Here is an 18078-nt window from a genome sequence, read left to right as displayed (position 1 = left end):
GCAAGGATCCAGAGTAGAAACAAACGCTAAACAAAAGATGAATCTTGACTGACAAGGAAAACCTTCTGCAGAGAAAGCATCTGGCGAAAGGCACAATTACTAAGCGCTATAATAGGTGGCCCTTGGATTAAGTGACATACATGGTCATCAAACAGGTTTGGCAGTTTTCAAATTGAGATACCATGGAAAGGAATCAGGTCAGAATCACAACAAGAAAAACACACTCTTTTCATACTTGCGGCATTTTACAGCCTTTTAAATTAAACATACACAGCATTTCCTAACCCATAGCAGGACTTACCTAAAATTATTCAAGCATGAAATCCCCGTTTCCTCTACTCTTGCATGCTTCTCCTTTTTACAGCTCTATTTCTTTTCTCTGTCTCTGCTTCTCTGTTCACCTTTTATTGAGCACTGCCCTTCTGATTTATTTAGGTTAGCTGCCCTCATATCATGTAAACAAGGGTTTACATTTATCCCTTGCTATATGTTTCACCTACTTTTGTCATATGAACACTGATATATTCATGGAACACTACTACTCTCTCTTCTGAAAAATACTACTATGTATTGGTGTAAATTGTTGTTTTCTCTGTAAACACATTATCTATACACAAATACTCAACTTGTGCTTCTCCATCTGCAATTTCATAACCTAAGTAGTGGTCTGCCACTTCATCCAGGGTCCCTGAAGTGCTCTATCAATAAATATTAAATAAAAACAAAGATCCAAAATCCAGTAAAGGAATAGGCTGGGTAGGGAGCGACAGAAGCAGCATTTTTCATACTTAGGATAACATCACTTCCAGTGACAATGTAGCAATGCTAACCATCTAGACATTTGGGGAGCCTTTTGGAATTTATGAGAATAACAAGGCCGGCAACAAAAGAGGAATTTCATGACATAAAGAACTGGCAAGAAAATATCAAAAAGCCACTTAGAAGAGAATCACATTCTCTGACAGTTGTAGATGAATGGCACGCATGTGTACTGTTTTAATCTACATACTATTCAAATTATTATTTCCCTCCGCTATTTTCAAAGCTCAAGGACCTTTATAATTTGTTTGGGGATATCACACAGATAGTTTATCAAAGGGTATGGAGGTGCAGTATTCTTAGTTTGTGACAATAAGGTCAGAGACACAAGTTACATGTTAATTATTTTGCATTATCAATTTATTTAGAAATTAGATAAATATGAAAGATACAATTCTTTAGTTCATTCTAAAAGACAATACAATCAAATGAAATTCAAATTACACAATTTACTTTTTAACAATAAGAAAAAAGTCTTACTTTAAGTTCCGCTGCTTTTGACACAATAACATCTGCTACTTTGAGTAGATCACCGAACAACAGCTTTTCTAGACTAGTGCCTCTCGGAAGTCCAAGGAGTCGAAAGAGATCAAGCCAATGATCTTGGGACAAATTATCACCTCTGACATATTTCAGCACAGGAACTACCATCTATGGATTAATAAAACAAACAATTTACTAGATTGCTCTGATAGACATTGCTTTTTTGTATGAACGTTCACCTGCAGCTATAACCAGCACAGTAGTTATTCCAGTCAATCATTTTAGGTGAAACCGTAACCCAATTGTCCGTAATCATTTATCCTCAGAGAATCTTAAAACTGAGTCACTTCTAAAACCTGAAAGCTGACACTTTAGTGTACATCACACCAAACATGTCTACAATCTTGTATTTTGAGTTTTAAATGGATGAAACTATAAGCAAAAGTCATGTACCATAGCCTAACAACTTCAACTTGAACAATTTGACCATTTTGAAAGTTGACAGAATCCACATGGAAATTTAGGCAAATACATTTCAGAGGTACTCTTAGTCTACTGCACATTATTACTGTTTCATTCGTTCACAGCAAAATGTTATCCTTGGGGAATTCACATTTCTTAAACCCCATGAAATATTCTAGTGTACAACTTACATCCATTGTGGGAAAGGATTTGCAAAATCTTCGAAAGTACCCACCAGCACCTACGTTAGGGGGTGTTTACAGATGGTCAGAAAACACCAAGTATGTCCTCCCTTTCCACTCCCTGGTGAAAGGTTTACTTAGACAAATAATCTGCAAAACTGGCAGGTTATATGCAGGAAACAATAAGATCTGTGAACAAAGCAGCCTAGATTCTGTGACTCAAGATCATAGAATTACTGCCCGTAGATTACTGTAACTTCATCTGTACAGAAACTATAGTGACTCAGACATTACATTTTTAAAATTAGTCATGGGGATTGAACACCTTGTTTCAGCATTCACATGAATGTCCATGTTATGGCCTTTCCTGAAGCAATTTACCCCCTTTGTTTTCTACCAATGTACTATTTGTTAGGTCTCGACCTGATCCAGCGCTTGCGCTGATCTGGCCGAGACATTTTGTATACAGGCTTTTCAAAGTGCTGCCGTGGCCTAAAGCTGCAGTGCACGTGAACGTGCACGCGCGCAGCGCCATGTGTCTTTCCTCCGTAGCACGCGATCGTAATCGCGATCACTTTCACTTTCGCGGCCGCGTTGCCAAAGCTTGTGTATGCTAATGCTTTTGTTATTTCAAAGCTTTTGTGAATCGCGGCCGCGTCTGCCTCAATTTCGCCCGCGTGGCCAATGATTGTTTTTTTACTTTCAGTGCGCAAGTACACACACACACCACTGACGCTGTTGTTTCATTTATATTACGTCTTCCTGTGCCGTGTGTGCCCGCCCCCACCACCGTTCCGAGATACCTGCTTTAAAAAAATTATTTTTAGCTCCGCACACCACTTGCGGGACACCTGGGGATCTGCATGGCCGAGGTTACTTTACTGTTTTGGGGATGTGGTGGAGGCCGGGTGCTGGGCCTGCTCCGATGCCATCGCTGCTGCTATCCCAATTCTGGCCAATGCTTGTTTTTATTTTCAGTGCGCAAGTACACACACACACCACTGACGCTGTTGTCTCATTTATATTACGTCTTCCCGTGCCGTGTTTGCCCGCCCCCACCACCGTTCCGAGATGCCTGCTTTAAAAAAATTATTTTTTATCTCCGCACACCACCACACCTGGGGATCTGCATGGCCGAGGTTACTTTACTGTTTTGGGGATGTGGTGGAGGCCGGGTGCTGGGCCTGCTCCGATGCCATCGCTGCTGCTATCCCAATTCTAAGGCAGTGCTGCTATCTCTCCCTTGTCCCTTCACCAACAGAGCTTTCATCTGTCCTCCGCACCCCCTTATAGAGGGTGCTGCTGCTGAGCATACTTCGGGAGCAGGGCCGGCATCTCGCTCGGCAGAGTCAATCGGAGATATCAAACTCTTTTTAATCATGGGATTGCAGCCACGTGAGTTCAGCGACTGCTACCTGGACAGTACGTGGTTGCTGGAAACGATACGAGCTCACGAGGTGGAGCTGGAAAAAACCAACAAGTTTATTAAAGAGCTGCTGAAAGAGGGCAAGAAGAACCTGACCTCTGCGACCAAAAGTAAGTTTAGACGGGTTCTGCTTGAGCAGTAGCAGGGGAGCACAGCTGAAAAAAGCGCATGGCACCAGAATAAGGTGCTCGTTATTTTTTTTTTTTTTGCTGGTGCCTTACCCTGTCCCTCCCTGCTTGCGTCTCCTGCTTTGGATAGTTACCCTTTTTCTGCCTCCTTCCAACTCATGCGAGTTGTTAAACTTACAATACCTCATCCAATTTGTTCATTTAAAAGAAAAAGCTTCATAATTCCCACATGTTTACATTTTTTATATGTCTTTTTTGTAATACTGATGAATCCTATCTGAACAGGGACGGCCCTCTTCGTTATTGCAATCCACACTTTAACTGTGTTTATATAGTGATGTTGCGGCCTCTGTAACCCTCTGAGATCAGCTTATTCCTTAATGATAGTTAAGAATTTGTTGGAGGCACATCTTTTGTTAGCGTGTCATAAAGATTAAGCCAGCGCTGTTGTGCACTACTACGTTTTTTAGTAATTGTGCATGTATAAGCAGATTGTTTGATAAAAGCAATATAATGAGAAAATAAATATGTGGCATTAACCTGTGCTTCAGAAGTGATGCATTAAAATGTTGTTTACTTTGTTTATATTTTTGTGAAGCAATTAAAATGTTTAAATACATTGCTTTATCAATTATCGTCTCGGGTTATGACTCACAAACCAAAGTCAGAGATGAAATCAGTAGATGAGGATAAAATGTGGAGCAAGAGAACCTTTTAATACTTGTATTCTGCACTTTTATGGTTCAACGAACCGAAATAAAGTTACTTGCTGCTGTTTAACTTATTGAAATAATTCTAGGTGTCACACTACTTAACCTACCTACACTAACATTTCTTTCAGCATAATGCCAAAAGTATTGGAAAATCATTCATAGGACAAAAGGAGCATTTCAAGAAGGCAACAATAAGAGAAATGGCGTAGCTGAGAGAAACCATCATCAGATTGCTTTGGGACTTCATAGCATTTTGGTAGAAGTAATTTTAACGAAACTATTGGAGACAAAAAACAGATTTTATGAAACAGTCCAGTTCCGATTCCGAGATTTTTCCTAGAAAGACACACATTTTGGCTGACAAATGCAAAATGGCAAATTTATACTTATCAGCCTCGGGGTGAGCGCGCACAAGCCTTTCCGAAGGAGGGCAGTGTCTTTGGAGTATTCCTGGAAAATGTTGACCTTCACTCCTTCCCACAGGATCTGTTTGTTATATCACGAATAGTCCAAAAAGTTTCTACCTGTTGGTATCGGAGGACTTTGTATACAATGGTCCTTGGAATTTTGGTATTTTGAGGCTTATGAGTTGGCACTGTGTGGGCTACTTCACGTTCAAAGTCATTTTTTACGTTGATTATTAGTGCCTTCGGGAACCACATTTCGAGAAAATCCACGCTTGATTTAGGGTCCTCTTTAAACACCACAAGCAGCTGCGAACTTCCAACTCAGCTAAGTCTCTTTGACGAGATAAACATAAGGATTTAGACAAAGCAATTACTCTTTTCTTATTTTTGCTTCTGAGTATCCAACATTGTATATTCTGATTTCAGCTTCTGAGATCCTTCCTGGTGGATCTCTGTTATGTCAGACTGCATTATTTCCGAGTTTGCCTTGGTGTTGTGTGCGAGATCATTCACTTTCAAATGTTTTTTGAGACTCACTGTGATGGTGCTGTTGATGTCTGTTTTAGTCTTCTATCGGCTTCTGTGGATTCTGCTGTGATTGGATCTAATATTGCAGGTGGGAAGTGGGATTACAATACCTACAGAAATGGCTGGCTTGTGCTCTGCTGAGAAATTGCATGCTAAATGTGCAATAGCCCTTTACTATTTAAGTAACATCCAGTGTTGTCCTTGTTTAATCCTGCCCCAGGACTGAAAGATTGTTCCCTAAAAGCAGCAACAGGAGTGGCTTCGTTACTAATGTTCCTAGATGTTGAAGCCTGTTTTGCAGAGCTCAGGACTATCCACGCAAAGGATGCTTTTAAAAAGATACAATCTGATTTATAGAAAATGCAAACTCACGATATTTCAGTATGCTCTCAATTTTAGTCTTTGAAGTTATCTTGATGAAGGCAGGTAAATGTATGTTGTTTCTTCAGCAGTTCGTAGACAATCCGTTGCCATTTTGTAAAGAAGATTTTGTAGAGAATGTTGAATGTCATAATGAATCAGCAGCAGCCAAGAATCCAGTGTCACCTTGATGTACACAGACAAAAAAAAGCATCTGCAATGCAATAGGTCTCGCATTTACGCGAGTTTGAGCTATTGGCAATGTAAATGACAATGCCTTTTATTTATGTTTTGGTTTTTGAAACATAAATGAAACACATTGTCATTTACAATGCTAATAGCTTAAACTCCCGTAAATTCGAGACCTATTGCATTGCAAATGCTTGTTTTTAACTTGGACGAGGGACCTTTACAATTACATTAAAAATCTTTACTAGAAGGTTCCTGCCGGTGAGTTCTATAGTCCACTGGACTGGCGTAGTGGTAGCTGTAAGGCAGATTAAAGAACATTTAGAGCTACGATTTACAATTTTCTACAAAGAATTGTAAACATTGCCTGCTTTTCAAAACACATCCAACTATACATGTAGTCACTACAGGAAGCACTGAACTGTATGAACACTGGAGATGTGTACAGGACTGGAACCTGCACACCAGCTCCAGTCAATGGCCAGTAGTCTGTTTTTTTATTGCTAATAAGCTGAAGTGAAGAAGTGCACGGAAAGAGGACGGTTGTAAACATCTCAATATACATGTTATTCTAAAAGGATCATGTAGGCCAGGAGGGCTTAGTCACCAACACCCTTTGGAAGAGCCTTTAGCAATGTTAGCAGTGGCTTTCAAAAAGTACACACCGAAAAGCTGCAGAATTCTGGATCCTAGCACAAGTCCTGCCTCATACTTTTTAAATCTTGGTTGAGTTGCAAAGCTCCCTAAACATAGGGCAACTGTTTTAAAGACATTCCTGAATCTCCATGCTAGTTTGGAATAGCTTCCCAACAATGAGAAGAGAATAGTCCAGACTGTAAAGCTAATTTACAGTCTGTTATTATTATTATTAATATTTATAGAGCGCACAGCTACTTCCCACGGAAGTGTCCCGGCGCTGGCATCCGTCAAGTGGAGAGAGAGGGAGAGGCACAAGACCGCAGTATTGTCTAAGGTAACCCAAGCAGCCAAGTTTTCAGGGCCTTCCTAAAAGGCAGTTCGGCATCCATCTGCCAGAGATCATTTGGCAGTATATTCCATAGCATCGCTGTTTTCACGGAAAAAGCGCGCCCACCCGTCCTTGCCTTCTTAAAGCGCGGGGTGACCAAAAGATTGAAGCTGTTTGATCTGAGCGTTCTTGCTTGATGGTATTTCTGAAGCCTCCGTTTCAGGTAAAGAGGACCTACCCCTCTTGTTGCTTTATGAGCCAACGCAAGAGCTTTGAACTGAACTCTTTTCCTTACGGGGAGCCAATGCAGGTTACGCAAATGAGGAGTAATGTGATACCGTAAGGGCACATTTCTAATAAGCCTAGCTGCTGAGTGTTTGGATACGCTGCAATCTCATCATCAGATAGTCAGGGAGGCCAATGTACAGGCTATTAGCGTAGTCAAGTTGAGAAGTGATAAGAGCATACACCACTGACTTCCTACAATTCATCGATAGGAAGTGAAGAAATCTACGTAATGCCTTCAGTCTCCAAAAACACTGAGAGGAGACATGCGTAATTTGTGCTTTACCTGTAAGTTGTGAATCAAACCTAAAACCCAGATTCCTCGCCGAGGTTACCGGTACCGGAGGGGGATTTAACTCTATTGGCCACGATAGCTCGGTACGTGGCAGAGTAGGTTGATTCAAAAATAGGACCTCCGTTTTATCAGTATTAAGTTTTAGACAGCTATCTGTCATCCAAGAAGAGATATTTAAAAGGCATTGCCTAAAATTAGTGAAGGCTGTCTCGCTTTGTTCTTTAAAAGAGAAGACAAGTTGCGTGTCATCTGCATAAGAGACAACACGCACACCCCATTTTTCCACAATTGTCGCTAGAGGTGCAAGATAGACATTAAAAAGTGAAGGGCTCAATGCAGAGCCCTGTGGCACCCCCTGTGACAAAGACCTAGAACTGGAAACATGAGGATGTAAAAAAACCTGTTGCGACCTGCTTTCCAGAAATGACTGAAACCATCGTAACACGGTCCCCGTCACTCCTAAATGATGTAACCTATTAAGGAGGATCTTATGGGAGACCGTGTCAAATGCTGCTGATAAATCCAGCAGCACCAGCATTGCACAGTTTCCTAGGTCAAGGGTTTCACGAATTGACTCTGCAACTTCTAGCAGAGCTGTCTCTGTGCTATATCCTACCCTAAAACCCGACTGAGAATCATGTAGATGGTAATTAGATTCAAGGAAGTCTGAGAGTTGCCTCTGGACTTCCTTTTCTAGGATTTTTGCTGGAGCCGGTAGTAGGGATATAGGTCTGAAATTTTTTAGCTCTGCTGGGTCGGCATCCTCTTTCTTGAGGATAGGCCGAACAAAGGCTTTTTTCCAGTCAGAAGGAAAAATTCCAGTCTCCAAAGACGAGTTCCAGAGAGGATTCAAGGTATCATTGAGTAAGGGCGCTAAAAGTTTAAAAACTCTGGCCGAACAGGGGTCAAGAAGGGAACCTGACTTGACTTTCATTAGTTCCTTCAAAGAGGCTTCCTTCTCAAACCGGCGAAAGGTTGACCAATTGTCTAATGTGTCAACAATTGCCATATCCTGCGTTTCTGCCGCCGGAAAGGCAGAATAGATGGTCAAAATGTTATCATGGAAGAATGCAGCAAGTTCCTCACATAGTGCCAGAGAAGGTAGAATCGTGCTTTTTAGGATCTGGGGTTTCATGAAGCCCCCTACTATCCTAACAATCTCTCTGGGGGAGTTGTCAGCATCCATAATTTGTTTTGCCATATAGTCTCTCATAACCCTACGTTTCAACGTATGGAATTGTTTCAGTGCTGCCTTATATACCCTTTTAGCTGAGGATTCGTAGTCCTTTCTCCAGACTCGCTCGAGTCTCTTCCATCGACTCTTTTCACTCCGGAGCTCCATATTAAACCATGGTGCTGATGGTTTGCTCCTAGATGCTTTACATGATCTAGTCGGTGCTGATTTATCAAGGGCTACATTGATCCATGAATTAAAAAGGGAAGTATCTAAATTAGGGTTCCCCGACAAAACGGGGGAGGTATTGTATAATTCATCCCCCATAGAATCAAGCGTAACCTTCCTCCAATTTCTCCTATTCTCTGTGACAGATCTGCTATGGCTGTCACAGAGCTTCCGACTCATCCTAAACGTGACCAACATATGGTCCGACCAGGTTACAGGTAGAGGCTCTTCCACCTTAATACCCGGATCATTGGTAAAAAGGAGGTCCAAAATATGACCGGCTGCATGAGTTGGAGATAGTACTTTTTGCGTCAGGTTTAAGCTTTTTAGGGTATCTCCTAATTGGGTGGCTAAAGGGCAACTCGCAGTGTCCATATGGACATTAAAATCACTAAGAACGGTGAAATTAGAATATCGTACAGAAAGGTTTGCGATACAGTCAAACAGTATCGGCCAATAGGTGGCCACGGTGTTCGAGGGTCTATATACCAAAAGCCCCGCCATCGAGGAGTTATTGGAAAATTTAATATGAAAGGACCTGGCTTCTATGGGCCCCATGCCCTCGATTTTCTTATATGAAATTTCCCAACCTTCCCTCAAAATTATGGCAAGGCCCCCCCCAAGCCTATTATCTACCCTGTTGACCTTAATTATTCTATAGCCCATAGGAATAGCTAAGCAAATATCGGGGTTTGAGCTCTCTCTCAGCCAAGTTTCTGTCAAAAAAAGCAGGCCCCAATCATAGGTTTTTAATAGCAACCAAATTTCTGCAGCATGTTTAGGGAGGGATCTGCAGTTGATCAGACCGGCCTTAATCTGTTGTCCACAGCTGGGGCTGTAGGGGGGAACAAAGTGAGGCAATTCCTCAAGTATATCAGGACCCCTAACTTCCGTCCAGGAAGGCCAATTCAAATCAAACTTACAAGACCCACACTAGAACTCGATATGCCCTCTTCCTCCTATTGACATCTTATCCGGTTCAAAACATATAGGCTTTGAGCAGTCTGACTGTGAAAAAGCAAGCAGCTGCTCACAGGGGAGAGCTGCAGGCCGCATGGCTGGCGCTGGGCGCGATTCGAGCGCGGACGGGCGCAGACGGGCTTGCCTTGGGCGCGCCAACGGCGCGCCCTCTGCACGCGTCTGCTGCGCGCTCGCGCCAGCCTGTTTCTTAAATATTGCCCCTGGTGCAGCGTGATTGGTCCTCTACTCGCCTCTCGTCAATTGGCAGCCGGTGGTGTCAGCGCACATGTGCAGAGGCACAGACACTAACCACCAGTCATACGCTTTCTAAACACAGTTATACAGTTAAAAACGAGTGTTTGCCCTCCAACAACGTTGACCAAAGTTTCAATCAGTTAAAACAAATGTGCAAATTCGCAATTTAAAAGTTCCAGTACCGCGTCTCTCCCGGCTCACACCTCAGGAGGATGCAGTTGGGCGCGCTCGCGCCAGCCTGTTTCTTAAATATTGCCCCTGGTGCAGCAAGATTGGTCCTCTAATCGCCTCTCGTCAATTGGCAGCCGGTAGTGTCAGCGCGCATGTGCAGAGGCACAGACACTAACCACCAGTCATGCGCTTTCTAAACACAGTAATACAGTTAAAAACGAGTGTTTGCCCTCCAATAATGTTGACCAAAGTTTCAATCAGTTAAAACAAATGTGCAAATTCGCAATTTAAAAGTTCCAGTACCGCGTCTCTCCCGGCTCACAACTCCGGCAGATGCAAAGTTTATCGTTATTCAACAATGCGCATACAAAGAATGCACCTCATTCCGCCAAGTTCTCTTGTGTTTTCACAGCAGGTCCTGTGATCAAGAGCCTAAAACATTTTTTTTAAAGAAAGTATTTACAACATTAAGCCAAAAATCTTGGCTCATAATATGCTGCTGTTAACAATGGGATAGTCTTCAGTTACTTTTAACTATTTTTGTTAGCTTTTTTGCACTTAACTGGATTTTGTAGGTTGATATACCACTTCACCGTCACCTGCCTATGTCAAGTCAAAATATTCATACACTTTTCAGTTGATTTCAGCGAATATATTATATTTAATGTAACATAATAATGCGAATCTGTTCCGTTTCTAGGTGTATTGAACAATCAACTCCCCATTCATCTGAAGGGAAGCATTGCACTTGACATAGTTCCCATAAATTTGAGCTGACTGTGCATTTAAGGTTAAAGTTGTTTTCTCCGAGCAATCCATATTCAAATATAGCACTATTTAAGTATTGGTAATAATATTAGTAGTAGCAGTGGTAGTGGAAGCTGCAACAAGAGTTGAAGCAATAGAAAAGTAGTAGCAACAGAAGTAGTAACATTCTCGAGGAAGAAGACTTCGATGTTCTCCCATGATCCATATCCATAAATGGCCTAGATAAACCACCTGATTTTCTTTCCAAATGACATATCTTGAATATGTGCACAATTCCAGTGACAGACTTAAGCACATTAGATAAAAGAAGGCCCTCATTCGATGTAGCAAAATATTTTAACAATCTTAACGCATAGCTCAAGAGCTTCCAACATAGCTTTGACAAAAACTATGAAAACACTCTCCTTAAAGGAAGCCTAAAAACCTATATGCTCTCTGCCACTACTGCCAGTTTAATACTCAAGTCAAACACTGAGGTTGAAGAACATACTTGTATGCTATTCTCACCCGATCATCAGCAAGCTGAAATTTATTTTAGGATTGAAAGAGAACAGATACCTTCATCAGGGAGTTGTGTTGTGGTGAGGTTGGGGAATATAAAGGCATTTATCAGCAAAACAGTAGTCAAAGTTGAGGAAGTAGTTAGTCTAGTCCAGTCATGAACCGTGACATACCTGCAATGTTGTTTCTCTATAATAGATAATTTTATTAAATTCATAAACTCCGAATATCCATACCAATCTGAAAGTAAGGATTCCTATTTACATGCACCTTCTTACATTTTATGGTACAAGGTAACCATCCAAAGTTGAAGATTGTTCACTTTGACAAACATCAGCACTTTCAGAATTCACAAAAGGGTGGGCAGTGGTAACAGCAGATTTGAAACTTCAAAGAGAATAGGTGTACCTAATCTGAATGGTAAGATTCTGAAAGAGAACCAGAAAGTATCAGGAAAACTCACTGAAAAGTTAAGAGTAGAGCTCTTCACAAGGACTCCCACAAACACGATGTTCAGTAGACATTTGAGCTATGTATGGTGGGTTCTAAGGCGAATAGGAGAGCTAGGACTTCCATCTCATTGCCTGAAGTTTGGGTCTTTTCAAATGAGGTGGATGTGCTACTGAACAAATATACTGCTGTTGAGACCGAACGCTATTTTAACATAGTTTAGTGCAATTTAAAATTACTGGGGATTCCAAATGTGATGACAGGGAATGATTCAAGCATGTTACTATGTGAATGCTCTGATGCTGGAGAAATGTGAAAATAAGCCACCTCCCTTGCCTGAGATCACAATGGTCTCACAGACACTGATCCCATATGATCTGCAACTTTTCTTTAAAATATTTGATTATTAGTAATGTTTCTCTTGTGGCAATTATATCAATCAAAAATGTGGGTGAGTTTTAGAAACTGTCTGAGGATTGACATTGTTTCTACAGCTATCTTCAGGGTAAAACCAGCTTTCTGGCAAAATATGTGAAAAAATGTAATCGGAATCTGTTTGTGCATATTTAATATTACATTCCGTATCTTGCCAATCTAAAGGAGGGACTGCGCAGACTAAATCTGAAGAGGGCTACTGTCACTACATGTACTACATATTACAAAAATATGAATAATGGACAAAAACTGTTTTCAATAAGGGTTTTTCCAGTGCTGATGGACTGTTATTTGCATTAAGGAGTGTGCTATGGCTGGACTTCAGAATTCCATCTGAAGGACTTCCCCAAGGCCTCACATTTAGCAATGTACGCTAAGTTGGAGGAATAGTGGAAATTAACATTTTGGCAAGACTTTACCTCTCGCTACAGCATTCAGTTGGGGAAATTAAGGCATAGCGTATGGTAACATAAGTACTATGATGGTTTAGCATACTTTTACCCCCATGCAACAACATCACCCTTTTCCATGCTGTAATGGTAGATGAATTTTCTATCTCATTACCCTTACTCAGTAAAACCGTACCCACCAGTGATTTTATTACTGGGCTTATCATGTGTCTAAAGTGTAATGCGTAGAAAACAAGTAAAAACCTAAGGTTGATTCGTTCCAAACTGCAATGACCGACATCGTTATGAGGCCCACAGTGTCCAAGAGAAATAATGTTACCACGGTCTTCAATGTTTACTTTCTCAAGCACGCGAGAGGCAAGAGAAACTGTATTTTTTCCCTGTAATGTAACAATATAAAAAATCCAAATTGGACAGGAACACTACCTGTCACAGTAACCGGTTTACTCTTAGTTGTTTTGTAGTAAGAGTTAAGGCCTTTACAAATAACAGGCAGCCGAAGTGGACTTTTCCAAGGTGATTGCCGGTTACTTCTAATCACTATTATTAATCCTGCAGCTGCTTCTTTCTCTTTGAAAATGTTTTCTAGTAATAGTTACCAGTTTTGATGGAGTCACTTACATGAAAAGGGCACCACCACAAAAATTACAAACAATAACTCTGGTCTAGGGACTGTGTCCAGGCTGTAATGATTACCAAAAGTAGGTAACAAAGACAAAGTGGTGGTAACAATTAAGTAGGAAGTTGCACACACTGGTTTACGAAAACGACCAACACATCCTTACACTGAAAACATTATTTCAACCAGTGACTTTATTGAAAGCATAGAGAAAAGAAGTCAGCTGAAAATGGCCTTGTAAGTGAAGTAACTGGAATGACTTACATTGCAAACTTAAGAGGGGATGCCTTTAACTGTACCAGAACAGATTCAAACAGATACATAAGGAGCTGGTAGAGACTTTTCATGAAACTATGCAATGTCTGAGAGATCTCAATGATTGAAACATCTTCATTACCTCCACATAACCTTTTACATGAGATATTTGTGACCTGTGTCTCAGTGTAGTAGCACCAATGATGCTGCTGAAAGTTAGCCCAAATAACACGGGTCACACCAGAGGCACAATCTCAAACTAAAAACTGGCTTACAATACTTTGCACTCCAGATGCATTTTGTCCCCATCATGATATTGGATACTACATCACAAGATTACAATCAGTAAACATCGCCTTTTTACAATTCTATCACATAACTAAGTTTGAGGCTGGGGAAGTAGTCTGCATTCCTCATGAGATATAGTTCTATTCATGTAGATTTCTGAAGCGCATGGCTATCCAGAAGGGCCTACCAGCACTAAGACATTATTTTGGTTGCATAGCATTGTGCTAACATGTTTGCTGAAATGAGCAGTCTTTCAAAGTTTAGCTGAAAGACTGAAATGAGCAGTCTTTCAAAGTTTAGCTGAGTAGAACAGTCTTCAAAAGTTGTCTGAATCTTATTTCAGACTCGATCTTTCTCATTCCCAATGGAAGAGCATTCCAGAGCTTAGGAGCAAGGAAGGTGAATGAGTGACCCCTGGATTTCTTGATCTTAGGGACCAAAAATAGTTGCTGGGTTTTAGAGCGCAAAGTTCTCGTGGGATTGTAGGGCCTTACTCTTTGTGTTAGCCAAGGCCCCTTCTTGTACATTGCTCAATGAGGCAGAGTGACTTGAAGTGAATTCTTTTGAACACTGGAAGCCAGTGAAAGGTTGCTAGAGCCACTTTGGCTGATTGATGTTTAGGGATTTTTAGTAGAATCCAGGCTGCGGCATTTTGAATTACCTGAGTATTTTTACGACAGATTTGAGAAATCCCAGGTATAGAAAGTTCCCATAATCAAGTCTTGATATTACTAGACCTTGCACAACCACAATGGGTGATCATTCTGGCAGTCATCTTAAAAGATTTCTCAGTGTCCTGAGTAGGCCGAAACAGTTTGATGCCAATTTCTTGGTCTGACCCTCCATAGAGAGCTTGCTGTCGATCCAAAAGCCCAAGCTCTTGACCTCAGATTTAGGGCTGGGCTGAGTGCTGAGAATTCAACCCTAACCACCGGGCCGAATTGTTTCCTACCATGAGGACTTCCATCTTTTCTAAATCTAATTTCAAACTGCTTGAGGCATTCAGCCTACTACAAGCTTTAAGCAGTTGCTGAGTTGGCTGGACGTCTTTTCTGTGTGGGGGAAAGGGAGATGACAATTTGTCTGTCATCTGCGTAAGATACAATTGAGAAAACACGTCTGAACAGTCTTTGCCAGCGGACGGACATGCACATTAAACAGAGTGGGGCTTAGTGACGAGCCCTGGGACACTCCACAGAAGAAAGCGAAGGGGGAAAAAGGAAGCCTCCAAGCCCTTCCCTAAACTAAACAGATGTAAATCTGCACCACCACACCTTTCTCAGCCAAACCAAGGGTCTAAAAATGAAGTTAGTCTACAATGTCCTGACTCTGCTTTATACTATCTGCATTATATGCAAAAGCAAAAATACAAAGATTAGTTTTGCTATCCAAGTGGATCAACACTGCATCTTGAAATGTTCAACCTACAAAAGCATAACACAGTGCACTGGGTGTACAGGTGAATCACACAGAGATCCACCACAGGAAATTCTTAACCAAGTAGCCAGGTTCCAATTGAGTGACACTGTTAGCAGTCTACTAAGTGCATCCATCTACACAATCACTTCAACTAATTGTTTCTAGAATATCACCATTGATATTGTCCAATGCTTCAATATTACCAGTTCCCTACAAATTTTCAGTGATCCCTGTACCCTGCACTCACCCATTTGGCACATGGTAGCAGTATTGTCGGTCAGAAATAAAACTTGTTTTCCTGTAATTAAGTGTGGAAATAAGACACTCTTAGTAGGATAGCAATTTTGTCCAATCATCGCTTTCCTAACCTGCTCCTCTTTGCTTAGCGGTCTTGCAATCTGCTCAACTGCCATTTCAAGGGGTCATCTGACCACGGTGTTGCCCCCCAGCCTTAGCTTACAGGGTCTCCCAAAGTTTCCACATACCACTGAATGGATTTTTCAAAAGGTTTGGCTCTGCAATTTTCAGTAATCAAAAAAAGGTGGATCAAAATGAGGTAGGAAAAGGACAAAAGTTATGTGGCCTTTATCGGGGAGTATCCCATTACTAACCTCAGCTAATTCTGCCCCCCTTAAGGCACGTAAGGACATTTTGGGAAATTAAGCCCCTATCCCAATCCACCCCTAGGTTTCTGGCGGGCAAATTCAACAGACTCCGGCACACTTAAGGCCTTTTTGGGGCAATCCCTGGCATATATGCCTAAAGCCTGGCAATCCTCCCTTCAGGATGACCTAGTCCTTATTCCTAATGTCCTTTCCAATCCCCTTAATTACTCCCATCCTTCATTACCAGTTTCCTTAACCATGCCAAGCTCACCTCCCAAACTCAATCAGGCGTAGATTTCCTTGTAAATTATGCTGGAAGAGGGAACTCCTCTACTTTATGTGAACGGGGGCTTGTCACCTCCATGAATCTGTTCCAGATAGGAGAAATGTTTTGGATTAACAATGGGAGAGGCTTGGCGTACATGGGCAGCATACAGTGGGCGCAAAACAAGGTGTCACTCAAGATATTAAAATTATTTGATTATTTAAGGAAGGAGACAGGGAGCATAAAGGGGCAGGGGGATGAACCTAAGGCCAATTTGTTGGGGGAGAGATCAAGTGATATGGAAATGGGAAATAATTAATCCTACCAATGTTACTGCATGTTTGTTTTAAGCTTACAAATAAAACAATAAATAAAGTTCAACAAAAAAACTCCACAATCTTTGGAGGTATTTAACTGTGCAGAAAATAAAGTTCTAAACATTTTACTGGTCTAGGAAAGAAAAATTAAGACTCTATGGGGGAGGTTATACCTTTGTACTGTAATTGCATTGATATAGACCTTACTACCCCTGAGGAGGCATTAAAATGCTTTACGACGGGCAGTGCAGTAACTAATTATCAATGCCACACATATATGCACGTCAGCACCTGAAGTTTGAGAATTTCACAGGATTCTTGCTCAGCTAAGAATAAACTGGATTAAGAGTTAAGCACATGCAGTTCATATCATAAAGGGGAAGAGTTTGAAAGTGGGGCGTGATTTGTCAATACTAGGAGCACAGCTGGATAACAATGATGCTATAGTAAGAACTCTTTCACATAACCTTTTAACTATGTCAGAAACAAACAGCAGCCTACAGAAATCTTTTGCAGCCAGACACACCTTTTGACATCCATTTTCCATAGAGTTATTGATCTTGCTCTAAAGGTCAAAAGTTGAACATTTTATCACTGTGGCAGTTTTTTAATTCTCCTAAGTGTCTCTTATCTCTTTGTTATAAATGCTGCAACTTCTTGGCCATCTCAAGAAGGACACTCTGGCATTTATACATATATCTGGCCGAGGGCTGCATATATCTGTGAGGAGCCACCCTTAGTGAAATTGAAGGCCACCATACACACGTTTTAAAGATGGTGTCATTGTTTTAAACCATTCCACTATGAAAGACAGATCGCCTGCTGAAGCCTCTCAAAAAGACTCATTAATGCAAGTTGGTGAGGAAAATATGCAAACAGTATTATCAAAAACAGAAAAGCCAATTAAAAAGCCAAGTTTTGGAGTAAAATTTCAAGAATAGGGTGATTGTTACAATTCAGAGTAGTACGTTAAGAGACCACATTGCCCTAATATAAAACAAATAGGAGTAAACGCGGATTAGAATGACAAAGGCAATATATAAAGACAATATCTATACTGGATTAGGATCCCCAGATTACCCTCGCTGTTAAATAAGGTTGACCGTAGTGTTATCTTGTTAGTAATCCTATGTGAAGTTTGTTTACACATACAAGAGCATTAAAATGGGGGTTTCTGACCCTTTTATGGCTCAAAATGATTGCACCCAATTGGGATATCTTCTCAGATTAGAGGTTTCATAGGGTGAGATGTACTAAAGAATTTGGCGATTGCAAACCATTACATTCACAAAATCCCTGGGTTTGAGAGTACAAATTCCCTAGTTGTTACTGTAACCAAACCATTTTATGACTCATAAATGTTTCTCCGACTTGTAAAATGGGTTTTGCTACCCATACCAAGTTGAATTTGGAATGGTTAGACCTTCCGTCCAAATTGCGAAATGGTATGTTATATGTCAATGGTTCGCAACGGCAATCCCGGTCACAAACAACTAACCATTTACTGACTACTCAAAAGAGGCACTAATCGATTCCCCTTTTGGTTTGAAGAACTTACTTTGTATTTATCAACTTCTTTCTGAAGCTTCACAGACATGGTATTATGCTCTTCTATCTTTCTTAGCTTGTCATGCCAAGTCATCAGGAACTCCTCAAAAACATAGGCCTTAGATCTGTTGGAAATCATATTCACATTACCAATGGTAAAATGTGC

The 18078-nt window shown here is 41.0% G+C and overlaps 1 protein-coding gene across 1 annotated transcript in view; it reads right to left on the bottom strand.

The window, feature by feature from the left end:
* The window catches only part of DYNC2H1 (dynein cytoplasmic 2 heavy chain 1), a 1714832-nt gene that overhangs the window by 1308114 nt on the left and 388640 nt on the right, over nucleotides 1–18078 (bottom strand). The window contains exons 24-25 of the mRNA XM_085621461.1: nucleotides 17923–18037; nucleotides 1300–1470 (exon numbers count right to left, since the gene is read on the bottom strand). Of these exons, the coding sequence (XP_085477587.1) occupies nucleotides 1300–1470; nucleotides 17923–18037 (286 nt within the window). The remainder of the gene's footprint in view (nucleotides 1–1299; nucleotides 1471–17922; nucleotides 18038–18078) is intronic.

This window comes from Triturus cristatus, chromosome 8, assembly GCF_964204655.1.
Source record: "Triturus cristatus chromosome 8, aTriCri1.1, whole genome shotgun sequence".
NCBI classification, from domain to species: domain Eukaryota; kingdom Metazoa; phylum Chordata; class Amphibia; order Caudata; family Salamandridae; genus Triturus; species Triturus cristatus.
Note: the sequence above shows the minus strand (reverse complement) of the source record. Positions and strands in the feature narration are given on the sequence as shown.